This window comes from Rhinoraja longicauda, chromosome 25 (genome assembly GCF_053455715.1).
Source record: "Rhinoraja longicauda isolate Sanriku21f chromosome 25, sRhiLon1.1, whole genome shotgun sequence".
Classification (NCBI taxonomy): Eukaryota; Metazoa; Chordata; class Chondrichthyes; order Rajiformes; family Arhynchobatidae; genus Rhinoraja; species Rhinoraja longicauda.
The window spans coordinates 1501149-1517874 of NC_135977.1; the positions used below are offsets into that span (position 1 = coordinate 1501149).

At 53.2% G+C, this 16726-nt stretch overlaps 1 protein-coding gene across 1 annotated transcript in view; it reads left to right on the top strand.

The window, feature by feature from the left end:
* Window positions 1-16726, top strand: part of noc4l (nucleolar complex associated 4 homolog) — a 51280-nt gene that overhangs the window by 12732 nt on the left and 21822 nt on the right. Inside the window, exons 5-12 of the mRNA XM_078421833.1 lie at window positions 4564-4713; window positions 5250-5352; window positions 6369-6403; window positions 7074-7124; window positions 10087-10198; window positions 12921-12981; window positions 13562-13672; window positions 16532-16695. Coding sequence (XP_078277959.1) covers window positions 4564-4713; window positions 5250-5352; window positions 6369-6403; window positions 7074-7124; window positions 10087-10198; window positions 12921-12981; window positions 13562-13672; window positions 16532-16695 — 787 coding nt within the window. The remainder of the gene's footprint in view (window positions 1-4563; window positions 4714-5249; window positions 5353-6368; window positions 6404-7073; window positions 7125-10086; window positions 10199-12920; window positions 12982-13561; window positions 13673-16531; window positions 16696-16726) is intronic.

A 16726-nucleotide genomic window follows, 5' to 3' on the forward strand; every position in this document is an offset into this window, starting at 1 on the left:
CCCTACCATTTACCCTGTACGTCCTATTTTGATTTGTCCTACCAAAATGCAGCACCTCACACTTATCAGCATTAAACTCCATCTGCCATCTTTCAGCCCACCCTTCCAAAAGGCCCAAGTCTCTCTGTAGACTTTGAAAATCTACCTCACTATCAACTACTCCACCTATCTTAGTATCATCTGCATATTTACTAATCCAATTTGCCACACCATCATCCAGATCATTAATGTAAATGACAAACAACAGTGGACCCAACACAGATCCTTGGGGCACTCCACTAGACACTGGCCTCCAACCTGACATACAATTGTCAACCGTTACCCTCTGGTATCTCCCATTCAGCCATTGTTGAATCCATCTTGCAACCTCACTATTAATACCCAACGATTTAACCTTCTTAATCAACCTTCCATGTGGAACCTTGTCAAATGCCCTACTGAAGTCCATATAGACAACATCCACAGCCTTGCCCTTATCAATTTCCCTGGTAACCTCTTCAAAAAATTCAAGAAGATTAGTCAAACATGACCTTCCAGGCACAAATCCATGTTGACTGTTTCTAATCAGGCCTTGATTATCCAAATAATTATATATATTGTCCCTAAGTATCTTTTCCATTAATTTTCCCACCACAGACGTCAAACTAATAGGTCTATAATTGCTAGGTTTACTTTTAGAACCTTTTTTAAACAAAGGCACAACATGCGCAATGCGCCAATCTTCCGGCACCATCCCTGTTTCTAATGACGTTTGAAATATTTCCGTCATAGCCCCTGCTATTTCTGCACTAACTTCCCTCAATGTCCTAGGGAATATCCTATCAGGACCTGGAGACTTATCCACTTTTATATTCTTCAAAAGTGTCCGTACCTCCTCTTCTTTAATCCTCCTAATTTCCATCACTACTCTACTTGTTTCGCTTACCTCACATAATTCAATATCCTTCTCCTCGGTAAATACCGAAGAAAAGAAATTGTTTAATATCTCCCCCATTTCTTCCGGCTCAGCACATAGCTGTCCACTCTGACTCTCTAATGGACCAATTTTATCCCTCACTATCCTTTTGCTATTGACATATCTGTAGAACCCCTTGGGGTTTACTTTTACATTACTTGCCAAAGCAGCCTCATATCTTTTTTTCGCTTTTCTAATTTCCTTTTTAAGATTCCTTTTACATTCTTTATATTCCTCAAGAACCTCATTTACTCCCTGCCGCTTATATTTATTGTATATCTCCCTCTTTTTCCGAACCAAGTGTCCAATTTCCCTGGAAAACCACGGCTCTTTCAAATTATTATTCTTTCCTTTCCACCGAACAGGGACATAAAGACTCTGTACTCTCAAAATTTCACCTTTAAATATCCTCCATTTCTCTATTATATCCTTTTCATAAAACAACAATTTCCATTTCACTCCTTTTAAATCCTTTCTCATCTCCTCAAAATTAGCCTTTCTCCAATCCAAAATCTCAACCCTTGGTCCAGATTTGACCTTCTCCATAATGATATTGAAACTAATGGCATTGTGATCACTAGACCCAAAGTGCTCCTCAACACATACCTCCGTCACCTGACCCATCTCATTTCCTAACAGGAGGTCCAACACTGCCCCTTCTCTGGTAGGCACCTCTACGTATTGCTGCAAAAAACTATCCTGCACACATTTTACAAACTCCAAACCATCCAGCCCTTTAACAGAATGTGATTCCCAGTCTATATACGGAAAATTGAAATCACCCACAATCACCACTCTGTGCTTACTACTAATATCTGCTATCTCCTTACATATTTGCTCTTCCAATTCTCGTTCCCTATTTGGCGGTCTATAATACACCCCTATAAATGTTGCTAAACCTTTCTAATTTCTGAGTTCCACCCAAACAGCCTCCTTAATCGAGCCTTCTAGTCTGTCCTGCCAACGCACTGCTGTGATATCCTCCCTGTCAAGCAATGCAACACCCCCACCTCTTGCCCCTCCGATTCTATCACATCTGAAACAATGAAATCCTGGAATATTTAATTGCCAATCGCAACCCTCCTGCAACCATGTTTCACTGATCGCCACAACATCATACTTCCGGATGTCAATCCAGGCTCTAAGCTCATCCACCTTTCTTACAATGCTCCTAGCATTAAAATATACACATTTAAGGGACCCATCATTTCTTATTCTCAGTTTATTTCTTTTCCCTTCTTTCTCTCCTACATATTGGGTCTGAGTGTTTCCCTTTTCTGCCTCCTGCCTCACACACTGCCTATTAGCTATCTGTGTTTGAGTCCCTCCCCCCAACCGTACTAGTTTAAAGTCTCCGCAGTTATTTTAGCAAATCTCCCCGCCAGGATATTGGTTCCCCTCGGGTTCAGATGCAACCCGTCCTTTTTGTACAGGTCATACTTCCCCCAGAAGAGGTCCCAATGATCCAGAAACTTGAAACCCTGCTCCCTGCACCAGTTCCTCAGCCACGTATTTATCCTCCACCTCACTCCATTCCTATTCTCACTATCGCGTGGCACAGGCAGTAAGCCTGAGATTATTACTTTGGAAGTCCTTTTTTTTAACTCTCTTCCTAGCCCCCTGAATTCTCCTTTCAGGACCTCTTCCCTTATCCTACCTATATTGTTGGTACCTATATGTACCACGACCTCTGGCTCCTCTCCCTCCCCTTTCAGGATATCCTGGACACGCTCAGACACATCCCGGACACCGGCACCAGGGAGGCAAACCACCATCCGGGTCTCCCGACTGCGTCCACAGAAACGCCTATCTGACCCCCTCACTATAGAGTCCCCTATTACTACTGCTCTCCTCTTCCTTTCCCTACCCTTCTGAGCAACAGGGCCGGACTCCTTGCCAGAGGCCCGGGCACCGTCGTTGCCCCCAGGTAGGCTGTCCCCCCCCCAACAGTACTTAAACAGGAGTACTTATTTCCAAGGGGTACAGCCACCGGGGTACTCCCTAGTCCCTGCCTCTGTTCCTTGCCCCCCCTAACAGTGACCCACTTGTCTACCTCCCGTGGTCTAGGAGTGACCACCTCCCTGTAACTCCTATCTATAACCTCCTCACTCTCCCTGATCAGACGGAGGTCATCAATCTGCCGCTCCAGGTTCCTAATACGGTCCCTTAGGAGCCCCATCTCGTCACACCTGGCGCAGATGTGGATGTCTGGAAGACTATCAGACTCCCAGATTCCCCACATCTGACACCCAGAACAAAAAACTGCCCTGGCAGTCATACTCTCCAAACAAAGCCCCGCGCTCGGTTACTAAACCTACCGCCCGGCCGCTACTCCAACCGCTCACCCAAAAGAACTGAGTGATCTCCTGGGAGAGGCGAAAAACCGGATAAAAAACCCAGGCCAATTTGGGAAAAAATCCGGGAAATTCCTCTCCGACCCCAAGCTAGGCGATCGAAACTAGTCCGGGAGATCACACAGGTCTTACTCCTTACTATCCCCACACAATCCCCACACACTACTTCCCAAGCAACACAGCTTGGTGCTGCTTGCTGCTGCTTGCTACTGCTGCTTGCTGCTTGCTGCTGCTGCTACTGCTGATTGCTGCTGCTGCTGCTGCTACTTTGCTGTTTTGAGCCTGGACTTAAAGGAGTGGATGGAGGGGGCAGTTCTGATGGGGAGAGGGATGCTGTTCCACAGTCTAGGACCTGCAACCGCAAAAGTGCACAGGTGCCTGACAGTTTAGACACAAAGTGCTGGAGTAACTCAGCCGTTCGGGCACAAGGCAGCTTCAGTCTGAAGAAGGGTCTCAGCCTGAAACGTCGCCCATTCCTTCTCTCCAGAGACGCTGCCTGACCCGCTGAGTTACTCCAGCAGTTTGTGTCCATCTTCAGTATAAATTAGCATCTGCAGTTCCTTGTGTAGGAAGGTATTCCGCGTTTGGTCTCGCCGATGTAGAAGAGTCCACATCTTGAACAACGGATACAGTCCGTGAGGTTGGAGGAGGTGCAAGTGAACCTCTGCCAAACCTGGAAGGACTGTCGGGGTCCCTGGGCAGAGTCGAGGGAGGAGGTACAGCAACAGGTGTTGCATCTCCTGCGGTTGCAGGGGAAGGTACCTGGGGAGGGGGTGGTGGTTTGGGTGGGGAGGGACGAGCTAGCCAGGGAGTTGCAGAGGGAATGGGAGACGGGAAGGGGTGGAGATGGGAAGTTGTGGTTGCACTTCCTTCCTACACAAATTAGATACAGCGCGGAAACAGGCCCTTCGGCCCACCGGGTCCGCGCCGCCCAGCGATCCCCGCACACTAACACTATCCTACACCCACTAGGGACAATTTTTACATTTGCCCAGCCAATTAACCTACATACCTGTACGTCTTTGGAGTGTGGGAGGAAACCGAAGATCTCAGAGAAAACCCACGCAGGTCACGGGGAGAACGTGCAAACTCCGTACAGACGGCGCCCGTAGTCGGGATGGAACCCGGGTCTCTGGCGCTGTAAGCGCTGTAAGGCAGCAACTCTACCGCTGCGCCACCGTGCTGCCACTAATCTTGCGGTCCAAGCTTCAGGGTTTATCTGCAACGTTTCCACCTCTCTCCTCTGCCTTTCAGTCTGTTGTGGAAGGCTTGCTGCAGACGGACACAGACTGCTCCACACTGATCTCCTGCTTTCAGCGGTATCTGCGTTACGCTGACGTGCGGTACTACACCATGGCATCCGTCGCTGACAACATCCCGAGAGTGATGCAGAAAGCCAAGGGGGTAAGCATGTAGAAACACACAACATTATCACGCGATCGGACAGGCTAGATCCAGGAAACATGTTCCCAATGCTGGGGGAGTCCAGAACCAGGGGCCACAGTTTAGGAATAAGGGGTCGGCCATTTAGGACTGAGATGAGGAAAAATGTTTTCACCCAGAGAGTTGTGAATCTGTGGGATTCTCTGCCACAGAAGGCAGTGGAGGCCAATTCACTGGATGGTTTCAAGAGAGAGTTAGATTTAGCTCTTAGGACTAACGGAATGAAAGGATTTGGGGAGAAGGCAGGAACGGGGAACTGATTGTGGATGATCAGCAGTGATCATATTGAATAGTGGTGCTGGCTCGAAGGGCCGAATGGCCTCCTGCACCTATTTTCTGTTTTTATGAGCCAGAGGGCGGTGAATCTGTGGGATTCATTGCCACAGACGGCGGTGGAGGCCAAATCATTGGGTATTTTCAAAGTGAGATTGGCCTGTTTTCTATGTCTATGTTTTCTCGCTGGCCGCTCATCCTGTGTCTCCTCTCTCTGTGTGTAGGCCCTGGTCCCTGCGTACCAACTAAACGTGTTTACCCTTCTATCCTCCATCTGCATGCCCGCGGGGCAGAGTGCCCCAAGAGCCTTCCTGGTCAAGCCAAAGAGTGAGTATGTTACAAAGGGCGAGGATTTGGAGGGGAAGGGTGGGCCGAACAGTCTCGCTCCTCTGTAGTTGGGTTGCCGGGAGTACAATCAGCAGCTCGACTCAGCCGGGGATGGTGACAGACAAAAGACACAGAGTGCTGGAGTAACTCAGCGGGTCAGGCAGCATCTGTGGAGAACATGGATAGGTGACGTTTCACAGAGTGCTGGAGTAACTCAGCGGGTCGGGCAGCATCTGTGGAGAACATGGATAGGTGACGTTTTGGGTCGAGACCTATCTTCAGACTGATTGTGGGAGGGGGGAGAGGGGGAGAAGGAAGGTGAAAAGGGGGAGAGGCAGGACAAACCATGGCAGGCAATAGGTGGACACGGGCATGGACGATTTTGATGGGCAGATGATTGGACCAGAGATAATAGCAGAAAGTGTGTGAGAGGATTGAAGAGTTGCAGATTGTGAAGCCAGAGGAAGGAATGAATGGGGTAGGTGGGTGGGTGGGGGGGGGGGCACGAATGGGTGGGTCCAGGTGGGGCAAGGGGGGTGCGGGAGAAAGGGGGGTGGGGTTAAGGGAAGGTTCGTTAGAGGTCACCGAACTTTGGAGAATCTTAAATTGGAAATTGAAAATTGGAAAACATCTGCTGCCTCTTAAATGCCGAGCGTCAGGACGTTGTGATAAACACTGGACGTGGTCACGCTCTTAACAAGTGGCGCAGCGGGTAGAGCTGCTGCCTCACAGCGCCAGAGTCCCGGGTTCAATCCCGACTACGGGCGCTGTCTGTACGGAGTTTGCACGTTTCTCCCCGTGACCTGCGTGGGTTTTCTCCGGGTGCTCCGGTTTCCTCCCACGCCCCAAAGACGTGTGGGTTTGTAGATTTATTGGCTTCTGTACATTGTAGTGTGTGTAGGATAGTGTTAGCGTGCGGGGATCGCTGGACGGCACAGAGTCGATGGGCCGAAGGGCCTGTTTCTGCGCTAGTATCTCTAAAAAAATGTCTCAGACCGAACTTTTTCTGTTTGCAGGGAAGTGTGAGGAATACAAGGCGACAAAGCTCAAGGTACAGTTTGTAAATCACACACACCTTTCCTCTTCCAGGTGTCATTCACCTTCCGAGGCAGGGCAAGACTAAACTCAGAGCTGAAGTCTCACCTCACCACAGCCCCTGGCATTGAGATCAATGGGGCCAGCACTATGCTAGACTCCTGTGTACAACGTCAGCCACAGATGTTCTAGAGACGAGTACGACATTTACCACAAAGATGTAACATTGCGGCCCCATTGAGCTCCATCCAGGGGTTACGGTGAGCTGAGACCTCACTCAGCTCTGTGTTTGGGAAAGACTAAACTCACATCTAAAGTCTCTGCCACAGATGGCAGTGGAGGCCAATTCACTGGATGTGTTTAAGAGAGTTAGATTTAGCTTTTAGGGCTAATGGAATCAAGGGATGTGGGGAGAAGGCAGGAACGGGGCACTGATTGTGGATGATCAACCATGATCATATTGAATGCTGGTGCTGGCTCGAAGGGCCGAATGGCCTCCTCCTGCACCTGTTTTCTATGTTACCCCTGTTTAAGTTTTAGATACTGGGATCTACAGATGTGGGTCTACATGTCAAATTGTTCCTCCAGAGCTTTGTGCCCTGAGGAATAGTTTGATGTTTTGGTGGGCGATCGGACAGTTTCTGTTTTACAGATTGATTTACTAATATCCACATTCTCGTCCACAGGAACAGAAAAAAAAATTTGAGCAAGTGTGGCTTGTGTTCCTTAAATACAAGGTAAGGTATCCCTCCCTGTATCACCTGTCTGTGTGACTTGTGTTGCTTCTTTTCCCCACTGGTTATAGATGCCAGTGTAAGTCTGAGTGTGTTGGGGTTATTGTTTAATACACCGGATGCAGGTCTTTATTGAAAAGGTAGATACAAAATGCTGGAGTAACTCAGCAGGTCAGGCAGCATCTGTGGAGAACATGGATAGGTGACGTTTCACAGAGTGCTGGAGTAACTCAGCGGGTCAGGCAGCATCTGTGGAGAACATGGATAGGTGACGTTTCACAGAGTGCTGGAGTAACTCAGCGGGTCAGGCAGCGTCTGGGGAGAGAAGGAGTGGGTGACGTTTGGGGTCGAGACCCTTCTTCAGACTGACGTCAGGGGAGGGGGGCATGTGGCTGAGGTCCTCCAGCGGTTTGTTTTTTAATAGAGCAGCGGTGTAGATTTTGTGCAAGTCTCTGTACGAAAACAGCTCAGAATCTCACAATCAATCTGCGGCACACCTAGTTTCTGTATGACAGGAGTGGCCTGGAGGACGTGATCAAAACACTTGCAACAATGCTCTCCAAACAAGCCCCGTAGCGGAGATTGATCGGCACCAGTCCCACCTCACTGTGAGGGGCCTGACACCCGCCTTGGAAATTGACAATAGACAATAGGTGCAGGAAGAGGCCATTCGGCCCATCAAGTCTACTCCGCCATTCAATCATGGCCGATCTATCTCTCCCTCCTAACCCCATTCTCCTGCCTTCTCCCCCTAACCGCTGACGCCCGTTTAAAGGACAGGAGGATTAGTTTAGAGATACAGCGTGGAAACAGGCCCTTCGGCCCACCGAGTCCGTGCCGCCCAGCGATCCCCGCACACTAACACTATCCTACACACTAGGGACAATTTACCATTTTACTAAAGCCAATTGACCCATGAACCTGCATGTCCTTGGAGTGTGGGAGGAAACCGGAGCACCCGGAGAAAACCCACGCAGGTCACGGGGAGAACGTACAAACTCCGTACAGACAGCGCCCGTAGTCGGGATGGAACCTGGGTCTCAAAGCTATTGGTCTAGTTTCCTTGCACTGAGGTACAGTGACAAGCTTTTTTGTTGCGTTCTATCCAGTCAGCGGATAGATTATAAATCAAGCTATCCACAGTGCCCACTTAGAGGATGAAGGGAATAACGTTTACTGCAAGGTAAAGTCCGATTAAAGATAGTCCCAGGGTCTCCAATGGGGTAGATGGGAGGTCAGCACCCCTCTCTAGTTGGTGAGAGGACGGTTCAGTTGCCTGATAACAGCCGGGAAGAAACTGTCCCTGAATCTGGACAGATTCACTTGCCCAACAATTGCTGATTGTTCTTGTCAAGAACCCACACCAGGGGCCAGTTTACAGTGGCCACTGGGCCTACAAAGCTGCACTTGTGTGGCATGTGGTTTACAGTGGCCACTGGGCCTACACGTGTGTGACACGTGGTTTACAGTGGCCACTGGGCCTGCACGTGTATGACACGTGGTTTACAGCGGCCAGACTGCAAAGCTGCATGTGTGCGACACGTGTTTACAGTGGCCACTGGGCCTACACGTGTGTGGCATGTGGTTTACAGTGGCCACTGGGCCTACACGTGTGTGGCATGTGGTTTACAGTGACCACTGGGCCTGCACGTGTGTGAAACGTGGGAGGAAACCAGATCCACCTCCCACTGTTATGTTTGACAGACAAGAAAGGGCCACAGAGTTTACACAGGCCCATCAGCCCTACTTGGCCAAGCCAGCCAACCCACCCACAACTTGCATCTATTGTGTTATTATTCTGACCCGGGCAGATCACGGGGAGAACGTGCAAACACCAGACAGACAGCACCTGTAGTCGGGATCGATCCCAGGACCTGTGTCCCTGGCGCTGTGAGGCACCAGCTCTACCGCTGCTCCACTGTTTATACAACAGTCTGGAGATATTGCAGGGATTGGGCGGCACGGTGGCGCAGCGGTAGAGTTGCTGCCTTGCAGCGAATGCAGCGCTGGAGACCCGGGTTCCATCCCGACTACGGGCGCTGCCTGTACGGAGTTTGTACGCTCTGCGTGGGTTTTCTCCGAGATCTTCGGTTTCCTCCCACACTCCAAAGACGTGCAGGCTTGTAGGTTAATTGGCTGGGTATAAATGTAAAAAATCGTCCCTAGTGTGTGTAGGATAGTGTTAGTGTGCGGGGATCGCTGGGCGGCGCGGACCCGGTGGGCCGAAGGGCCTGTTTCCGCACTGTATCTCTAAACTGAACTAAGCAGCACTCTCTCGTTAACGTCTGATCCATTGCATGCTGCATGAGAATAGTTATAACTTGGCTCCCTGTCATAATGGAACTAAGCTGTGGTGAGGGCCGAGAGACAAATGACTGGGCTCGCCATGGGAGTCTGATTTGTGGGCTGCTGCTGATCAATAACAGGAGTTCAGGGGCAGTGTTTCCATTTTAAAAGCTGATGGTATCCAGTTAATTTTAGTTTTACAGATACAGCACAGAAATGCCGACTATCGATCGGCCGCTCACACTAGCTCTACGTGATCCCAATCTTTCATCCACTCCCTTCACACTCGGGGCCGATTAACCTACAAACCCGTGCGTCTTTGGGATGTGGGAGGAAACCGGAGCACCCGGAGAAACCCACGCGGTCACGGGGAGAACGTGCAAGCTCCACACAGACAGCACCCGAGGTCAGGATCGAACCAGGTGACCGACGGTTGGCGTGGACTGGGTAGGCCGAGGGGCCTGTTTCTAAGCTGTGTCTCTCAACTAAACTAAGCTTTTCTCAATTCTCGTGAAGAGTAAGAGACCGGGAGAGTTAGCCCTTCCTCCCGACACAGATGCTGCCCGACCTGCTGTGCGTTTCCAGCGTTTTTTGTTTTAGTTTGCCGGGGCCGGGCCTGGTTGGCAAGGCCTCGGCCTGCGTTGCCGCGGTAACCGTGACGGTCTCCCTGTGTCGACAGCTCCCCACGGCGCTCTACAAGAAGGTGCTGGCGATTTTCCACGAGGCGGTCCTGCCACACATGAGCAAGCCCACGCTGATGATCGACTTCCTCACCGCGGCCTACGACATCGGTACGTCCTCACCGCCAGCCGTGGAGTGACCGGCACTCGTCCCCGACCCTCCCCCCCCATCACCCCACGCCACACCGGCCACTGTGCTATGGAGCTGTGGCTCCAGTCCACACTTCACACAATATGGCCCTCCGGCCAGGCTTGCCAACGTCCCGGATTAGCCGGGACATCCCCGTACTTTGGGCTACATTACTTTGTCACGTACGGGAGGGACCGCCCTTGTCCCGTGTTAGTAGGGTTGCCAACTTCCTCACTCCCAAATACGGGACAGAGGGTGATGTCACCGCCCCGCGCCCCACGTGACCTCACCCAGCCAGCGGCCACGTGCTCCCGCTCCACCAATGGCGGCCGCCCGGACCGGGAGGAGGGTTGCTACGCAACCTCCGTCAGCGGCTCCCGACCCGGGCGGCCGCCATTGGTGGAGCGGGAGCACGTGGCCGCTGGCTGGGTGAGGTCACGCACCCCTGCCTCCGGCCCACCTCGTCCGTGCCGACCAAGATTCCCAATTATGCCCACCCCATTTGCCAGCTATCGGCCCCACATCCATCTGAACCTCAGCTCGGTTTAGTTTATTGCCACGCGTAACGAGGTACAGGGAAAAGCTTTGTTGCGTGCTAACCAGCCAGCGGAAAGACGCCTTTGCCCCATCCACGTACAACTAGTAAACTAAACTGGTCCAAATGACCCATGACATTTGTGATAGTCCCAGCCTCAGCAACCTCCTCCGGCAGCTGGTTCCATTCACCCACCACCCTTTGTGTGACACATTGCTCCTCCGGTTGGATTAAATCTTTCCCCCCCCCCTCACTTTAAACCTGTGTCCTCTGGTTTGTGATTCCCTTGCCCTTGGTAAAAGACTCAGTGCGTTCACTTTATCTATTCTCCCTCATTCTGTGATACATCGAGAATGTTAAACATGCTGGGTATGGGCCCCACAGCCCAACTGGTCCACGCTGAACAAGATGCCCCATCCACGCTAGACCCACTTCTCATAGACTCATCGAGTCATGCAGCATGGAAAAAGGCTCTTCACACCAACCAGCCCGTGCCGACCAACATGCCCCATCTATGCTCGTCCTATCTCCCTGCGTCTGGCCCATATCCCTCTAAACCTGCCCTACCCATGGCACCTGCCAAATGCCCCATAAATGTTGTTATCGTCTCTGCCTCGACTACCTCCTCAGTGAAGAAGAAGCTGCCTCTTGGGTCCAACAGATCATTCCCGCTCACCATAAACCCGTGTCCTCTGGTTCTTGATCCCTCTACTCTGTGGGTAAATGAATGTCTGTGTGCATTCACCCTCTCGATTACCCTCGTGATTTTGTGCACCTCACCAGCCAGCCACCTACACTGCAAGCAAGAGTCCCAGCATGCCCCAACCTCTCCCTGTAACCTGGCCACAGGCCCCACAGATAGTCCCAGCATGCCCCAACCTCTCCCAGTAACCTGGCCACAGGCCCCACAGATAGTCCCAGCATGCCCCACAGATAGTCCCAGCATGCCCCAACCTCTCCCAGTAACCTGGCCACGGGCCCCACAAATAGTCCCAGCATGCCCCACAGATAGTCCCAGCATGCCCCAACCTCTCCCTGTAACCTGGCCACAGGCCCCACAGATAGTCCCAGCCTGCCCCAACCTCTCCCAGTAACCTGGCCACAGGCCCCACAGATAGTCCCAGCATGCCCCAACCTCTCCCAGTAACCTGGCCACAGGCCCCACAGATAGTCCCAGCATGCCCCAACCTCTCCCTGTAACCTGGCCACGGGCCCCACAAATAGTCCCAGCATGCCCCACAGATAGTCCCAGCCTGCCCCAACCTCTCCCTGTAACCTGGCCACAAGCCCCACAGATAGTCCCAGCATGCCCCAACCTCTCCCTGTAACCTGGCCACAGGCCCCACAGATAGTCCCAGCATGCCCCAACCTCTCCCAGTAACCTGGCCACAGGCCCCACAGATAGTCCCAGCCTGCCCCACAGATAGTCCCAGCCTGCCCCAACCTCTCCCTGTAACCTGGCCACGGGCCCCACATAGTCCCAGCATGCCCCAACCTCTCCCTGTAACCTGGCCACAGGCCCCACAGATAGTCCCAGCATGCCCCAACCTCTCCCAGTAACCTGGCCACAGGCCACACAGATAGATGGCGGTGGAGGCCCGGTCATTGGGTGTTTATACAGCAGAGATTGACCAGTTCTTGATTAGTACGGGGGTTAGGGGGAGAGGGCGGGAGAATGGGGTTGAGAGAGAGAGATAGATCAGCCATGATTGAATGGTGGAGTAGACTCGATGGGCCGAATGGCCCAATTCTGCTCCTGTGACTTATGAAGTTTAGTTTAGTGATACAGCGTGGAAACAGGCCCTTTGACCCATCGAGTCCGCGCCGACCAGCGATCCCCGCACACTAACACTATCCCACGCTAGGGACAATTTTACAATTATACCAAGCTAATTTACCTAGAAACCCGCACGTCTTTGGAGTGTGGGAGGAAACCGGAGCACCCGGAGAAAACCCACGCAGGTCACGGGAAGAACGTACAAACTACATGCAGACAGCGCCCGTAGTCGGGATGGAACCCGTGGTGCTGTGAGGCAGCAGCTCTACCCGCTGTGCCACCCATAGTTATGAAGCTGCCCGTGTGGCTGGTGGGGCTGTGCTGGGGGAAGGGCGTGGTGGGGCTGGGCTGTGTGAGGGTCTAACTGAGGTTGTGTGTTTGCCTTCTGCAGGGGGGGCCATAAGCCTGCTGGCCTTGAACGGACTCTTCTACCTCATCCATCAGCACAACCTGTAAGTCTTGCCCAGCGCCTGTCATCCACCGCCCCCAGCCCCACCCACGGGTCTGTCTGTGCAGGGAAACGCTGGTTACAGTAACCTGTCATCCCCAGCCCCACCCACGGGTCTGTCTGTGCAGGGAAACGCTGGTTACAGTGACCTTAATGACACATTGTGCAGTCGTGCTGCTGCCTCACATGCGTGTATCTCTGCGAACCATCTCTCAATCTGCAGCTTCTCTCTGGGGTCTGGGTGGCGTCTCACTCTCAAACATCAATATGGAGTATATTATTCAGCGTGGGCACTTCACACCAGTTATAAATATTGTCAGCACCTATGCAATGTGGTCTCTGTGCACAAGCTGTGTGTGTGTGATGTGTATATGTCCACGTACTGGTGTGTGTGGCATTAATGCTGTGTGTGCGTGTGTTTGCGCGTGTGTGCATGCGTTTGCGCGTGTGTGCATGCGTTTGCGCGTGTGTTTGCGCGTGTGTGTATGCGACATTAATGCTGTGTGTATCTGGTGCAGGGAGATGGTGTGTGTTTGCGCGCGTGTGTGTGCACGCGACATTAATGCTGTGTGTATCTGGTGCAGGGAGTACCCCGACTTCTACACGAAGCTCTACAGTTTACTGGAGCCCTCGGTTCTCCACGTCAAATACCGCGCCCGGTTCTTCCACCTGCTCAACATCTTCCTGTCCTCCAGGTCAGTACGTGTTGGTGCTGCCATTACTGGCTGTTTCCTGCCCGCGTTACTTGTGTCTAAAATCATTGTGTGTGTAAAATCACGAGAGGAATAGATCGGGTAGAGTCTCTTGCCCAGTGTAGGTGAATCGAGGACCAGAGGACATGGGTTCAAGGTGAAGGGGAAAATATTTAATTGGAATGGAAAGGGTTCAGAGAAGATTGAGGAGGATGTTGCCAGGACTAGAGGGTGCGAGCTACAGGGAGAGGTTGAGCAGGCTGGGTCTCTATTCCATGGAGTGCAGGAGGATGAGGGGTAATCTTATAGAGGTGTATAAAATCATGAGAGGAATAGATCGGGTAGATGCACAGAGTCTCTTGCCCAGAGTAGGGGAATCGAGGACCAGAGGACATGGGTTTAACGTGAAGGGGGAAAGATTTAATAAGAATCCATGGGGTAACTTTTTCACACAAAGGGTGGTGGGTGTATGGAACAAGCTGCCAGAGGAGGTAGTTGAGGCTGGGACTATCCCAATGTTTAAGAAACAGTTAGACAGGTATATAAGTTTAGGTTATCGAAGGTATTCACAAAATGCTGGAGTAACTCAGCAAGTCAGGCAGCATCTCAGGAGAGAAGGAATGGGTGACGTTTCGGGTCGAGACCCTTCTTCAGATGTTTAGTTTATTGTCATCTACAGTGAAGAGATATTTTGTTGCCAGCTGTCCAGTCAGCGGCTAGACAATACATGATTACAATCGAGCCGTCCACAGTGTATAAATACGGAAAAGGGGGAGTAACGTGAATAATGTGGAGTGCAAGATAAAGCCCAGTGGAGTCGGATGAAAGAGAGTGTGAGGGTCTCGAATGAGGAAGATGGTAGTTGAGGACCGCTTCGCTCGATGTGGAGGGGTGGGTCAGCTGCCTGATAACAGTGGGGAGGGTGAGGTAGAGGGAGGGGTGATGGTAGAGGGAGGGGTGATGGTAGAGGGAGGGGTGATGGTAGAGGGAGGGGTGAGGTAGAGGGAGGGGTGATGGTAGAGGGAGGGGTGAGGTAGAGGGAGGGGTGAGGTAGAGGAGGGGTATGGTAGAGGGGAGGGGTGATGGTAGAGGGAGGGGTGAGGTAGAGGGAGGGGTGAGGTAGAGGGAGGGGTGAGGTAGAGGGAGGGGTGATGGTAGAGGGAGGGGGTGATGGTAGAGGGAGGGATGAGGTAGAGGGAGGGGTGAGGGAGGGTGATGGTAGAGGGGAGGGGTGAGGTAGAGGGAGGGATTGAGGTAGAGGGAGGGGTGAGGTAGAGGGAGGGGTGATGAGGTAGAGGGAGGGGTGATGGTAGAGGGAGGGGTGATGGTAGAGGGAGGGGTATGGTAGAGGGAGGGGTGAGGTAGAGGGAGGGGTAGAGGGTAGAGGGAGGGGTGAGGTAGAGGGAGGGGTGATGGTAGAGGGAGGGGTGATGGTAGAGGGAGGGGTGAGGGAGGGGTGAGGTAGAGGGAGGGATGAGGTAGAGGGAGGGGTGAGGTAGAGGGAGGGGTGATGGTAGAGGGGAGGGGTGAGGTAGAGGGAGGGGTGAGGTAGAAGGAGGGGTGAGGGAGGGGTATGGTAGAGGGAGGGGTGATGGTAGAGGGAGGGGTGAGGGAGGGGTATGGTAGAGGAGGGGTGATGGTAGAGGGAGGGGTGAGGTAGAGGGAGGGGTGAGGTAGAGGGAGGGGTGAGGGAGGGGTATGGTAGAGGGAGGGGTGAGGTAGAGGGAGGGGTGATGTAGAGGGAGGGGTGAATGTAGAGGGAGGGGTGATGGTAGAGGGAGGGGTGATGGTAGAGGGAGGGGTGAGGTAGAGGGAGGGGTGATGGTAGAGGGAGGGGTGAGGTAGAGGGAGGGGTTGATGGTAGAGGGAGGGGTATGGTGGAGGGAGGGGTGATGGTAGAGGGAGGGGTGAGGTAGAGGGAGGGGTGAGTAGAGGGAGGGGTGGGTAGAGAGGGGTGAGGTAGAGGGAGGGGGTGATGGTAGAGGGAGGGTGAGGTAGAGGGAGGGGTATGGTGAGGGAGGGGTGATGGGAAGAGGGAGGGGTTGAGGTAGAGGAGGGGTGATGGTAGAGGGAGGGGTTGAGGGAGGGGTGAGGAAGAGGGAGGGGTGAGGTAGAGGGAGGGGTGAGGGAGGGGTGAGGAAGAGGGAGGGGTGAGGTAGAGGGAGGGGGTGAGGGAGGGGTGATGGTAGAGGGAGGGGTGAGGTAGAGGGAGGTGATGGTAGAGGAGGGTGAGGTAGAGGGAGGGGTGAGGTAGAGGGAGGGTGTGAGGGAGGGTGATGGTAGAGGGAGGGGTGAGGTAGAGGGAGGGGTGATGGTAGAGGGAGGGGTGATGGTAGAGGGAGGGGTGAGGTAGAGGGGGGGTGAGGGGGGTGGTAGGGGGGGGGGGAGGGGGTGATGGTAGAGGGAGGGGTGAGGGAGGGGGTGATGGTAGAGGGAGGGGTGATGGTAGAGGGAGGGGTTGAGGTAGAGGAGGGGTGAGGTAGAGGGAGGGGTGAGGGAGGGTGATGTGAGGGAGGGGTGATGGTAGAGGGAGGGGTATGTGGAGGGAGGGGTGAGGTAGAGGTGGGTGAGGTAGAGGAGGGTGAGGTAGAGGGAGGGGTGATGGTAGAGGGAGGGGTGATGGTAGAGGGAGGGGTGATGGTAGAGGAGGGGTGATGGTAGAGGGAGGGGTATGGTGGAGGGAGGGTGAGGTAGAGGGAGGGGTGAGGTAGAGGGAGGGTGAGGTAGAGGGAGGGGTGATGGTAGAGGGAGGGGTATGGTAGGGAGGGGTGAGGTAGAGGGAGGGGTGAGGTAGAGGGAGGGGTGATGGTAGAGGGAGGGAGATGGTGGACGTGCAGTAACTGGTTGCCATCTCTCTACCAGCCACTTGCCGGCGTACCTGGTGGCTGCGTTCATCAAGCGGCTGTCCAGGTTGGCACTGACCGCTCCCCCCGACTCCTTGCTGATGGTCATCCCCCTCATCTGCAACCTCCTCCGTCGCCACCCATCCTGCCACATCCTCCTCCATCGGCCGACCGACACCCCAGGTATGGACTGACCCCTCCCTCCTCCCTTCCA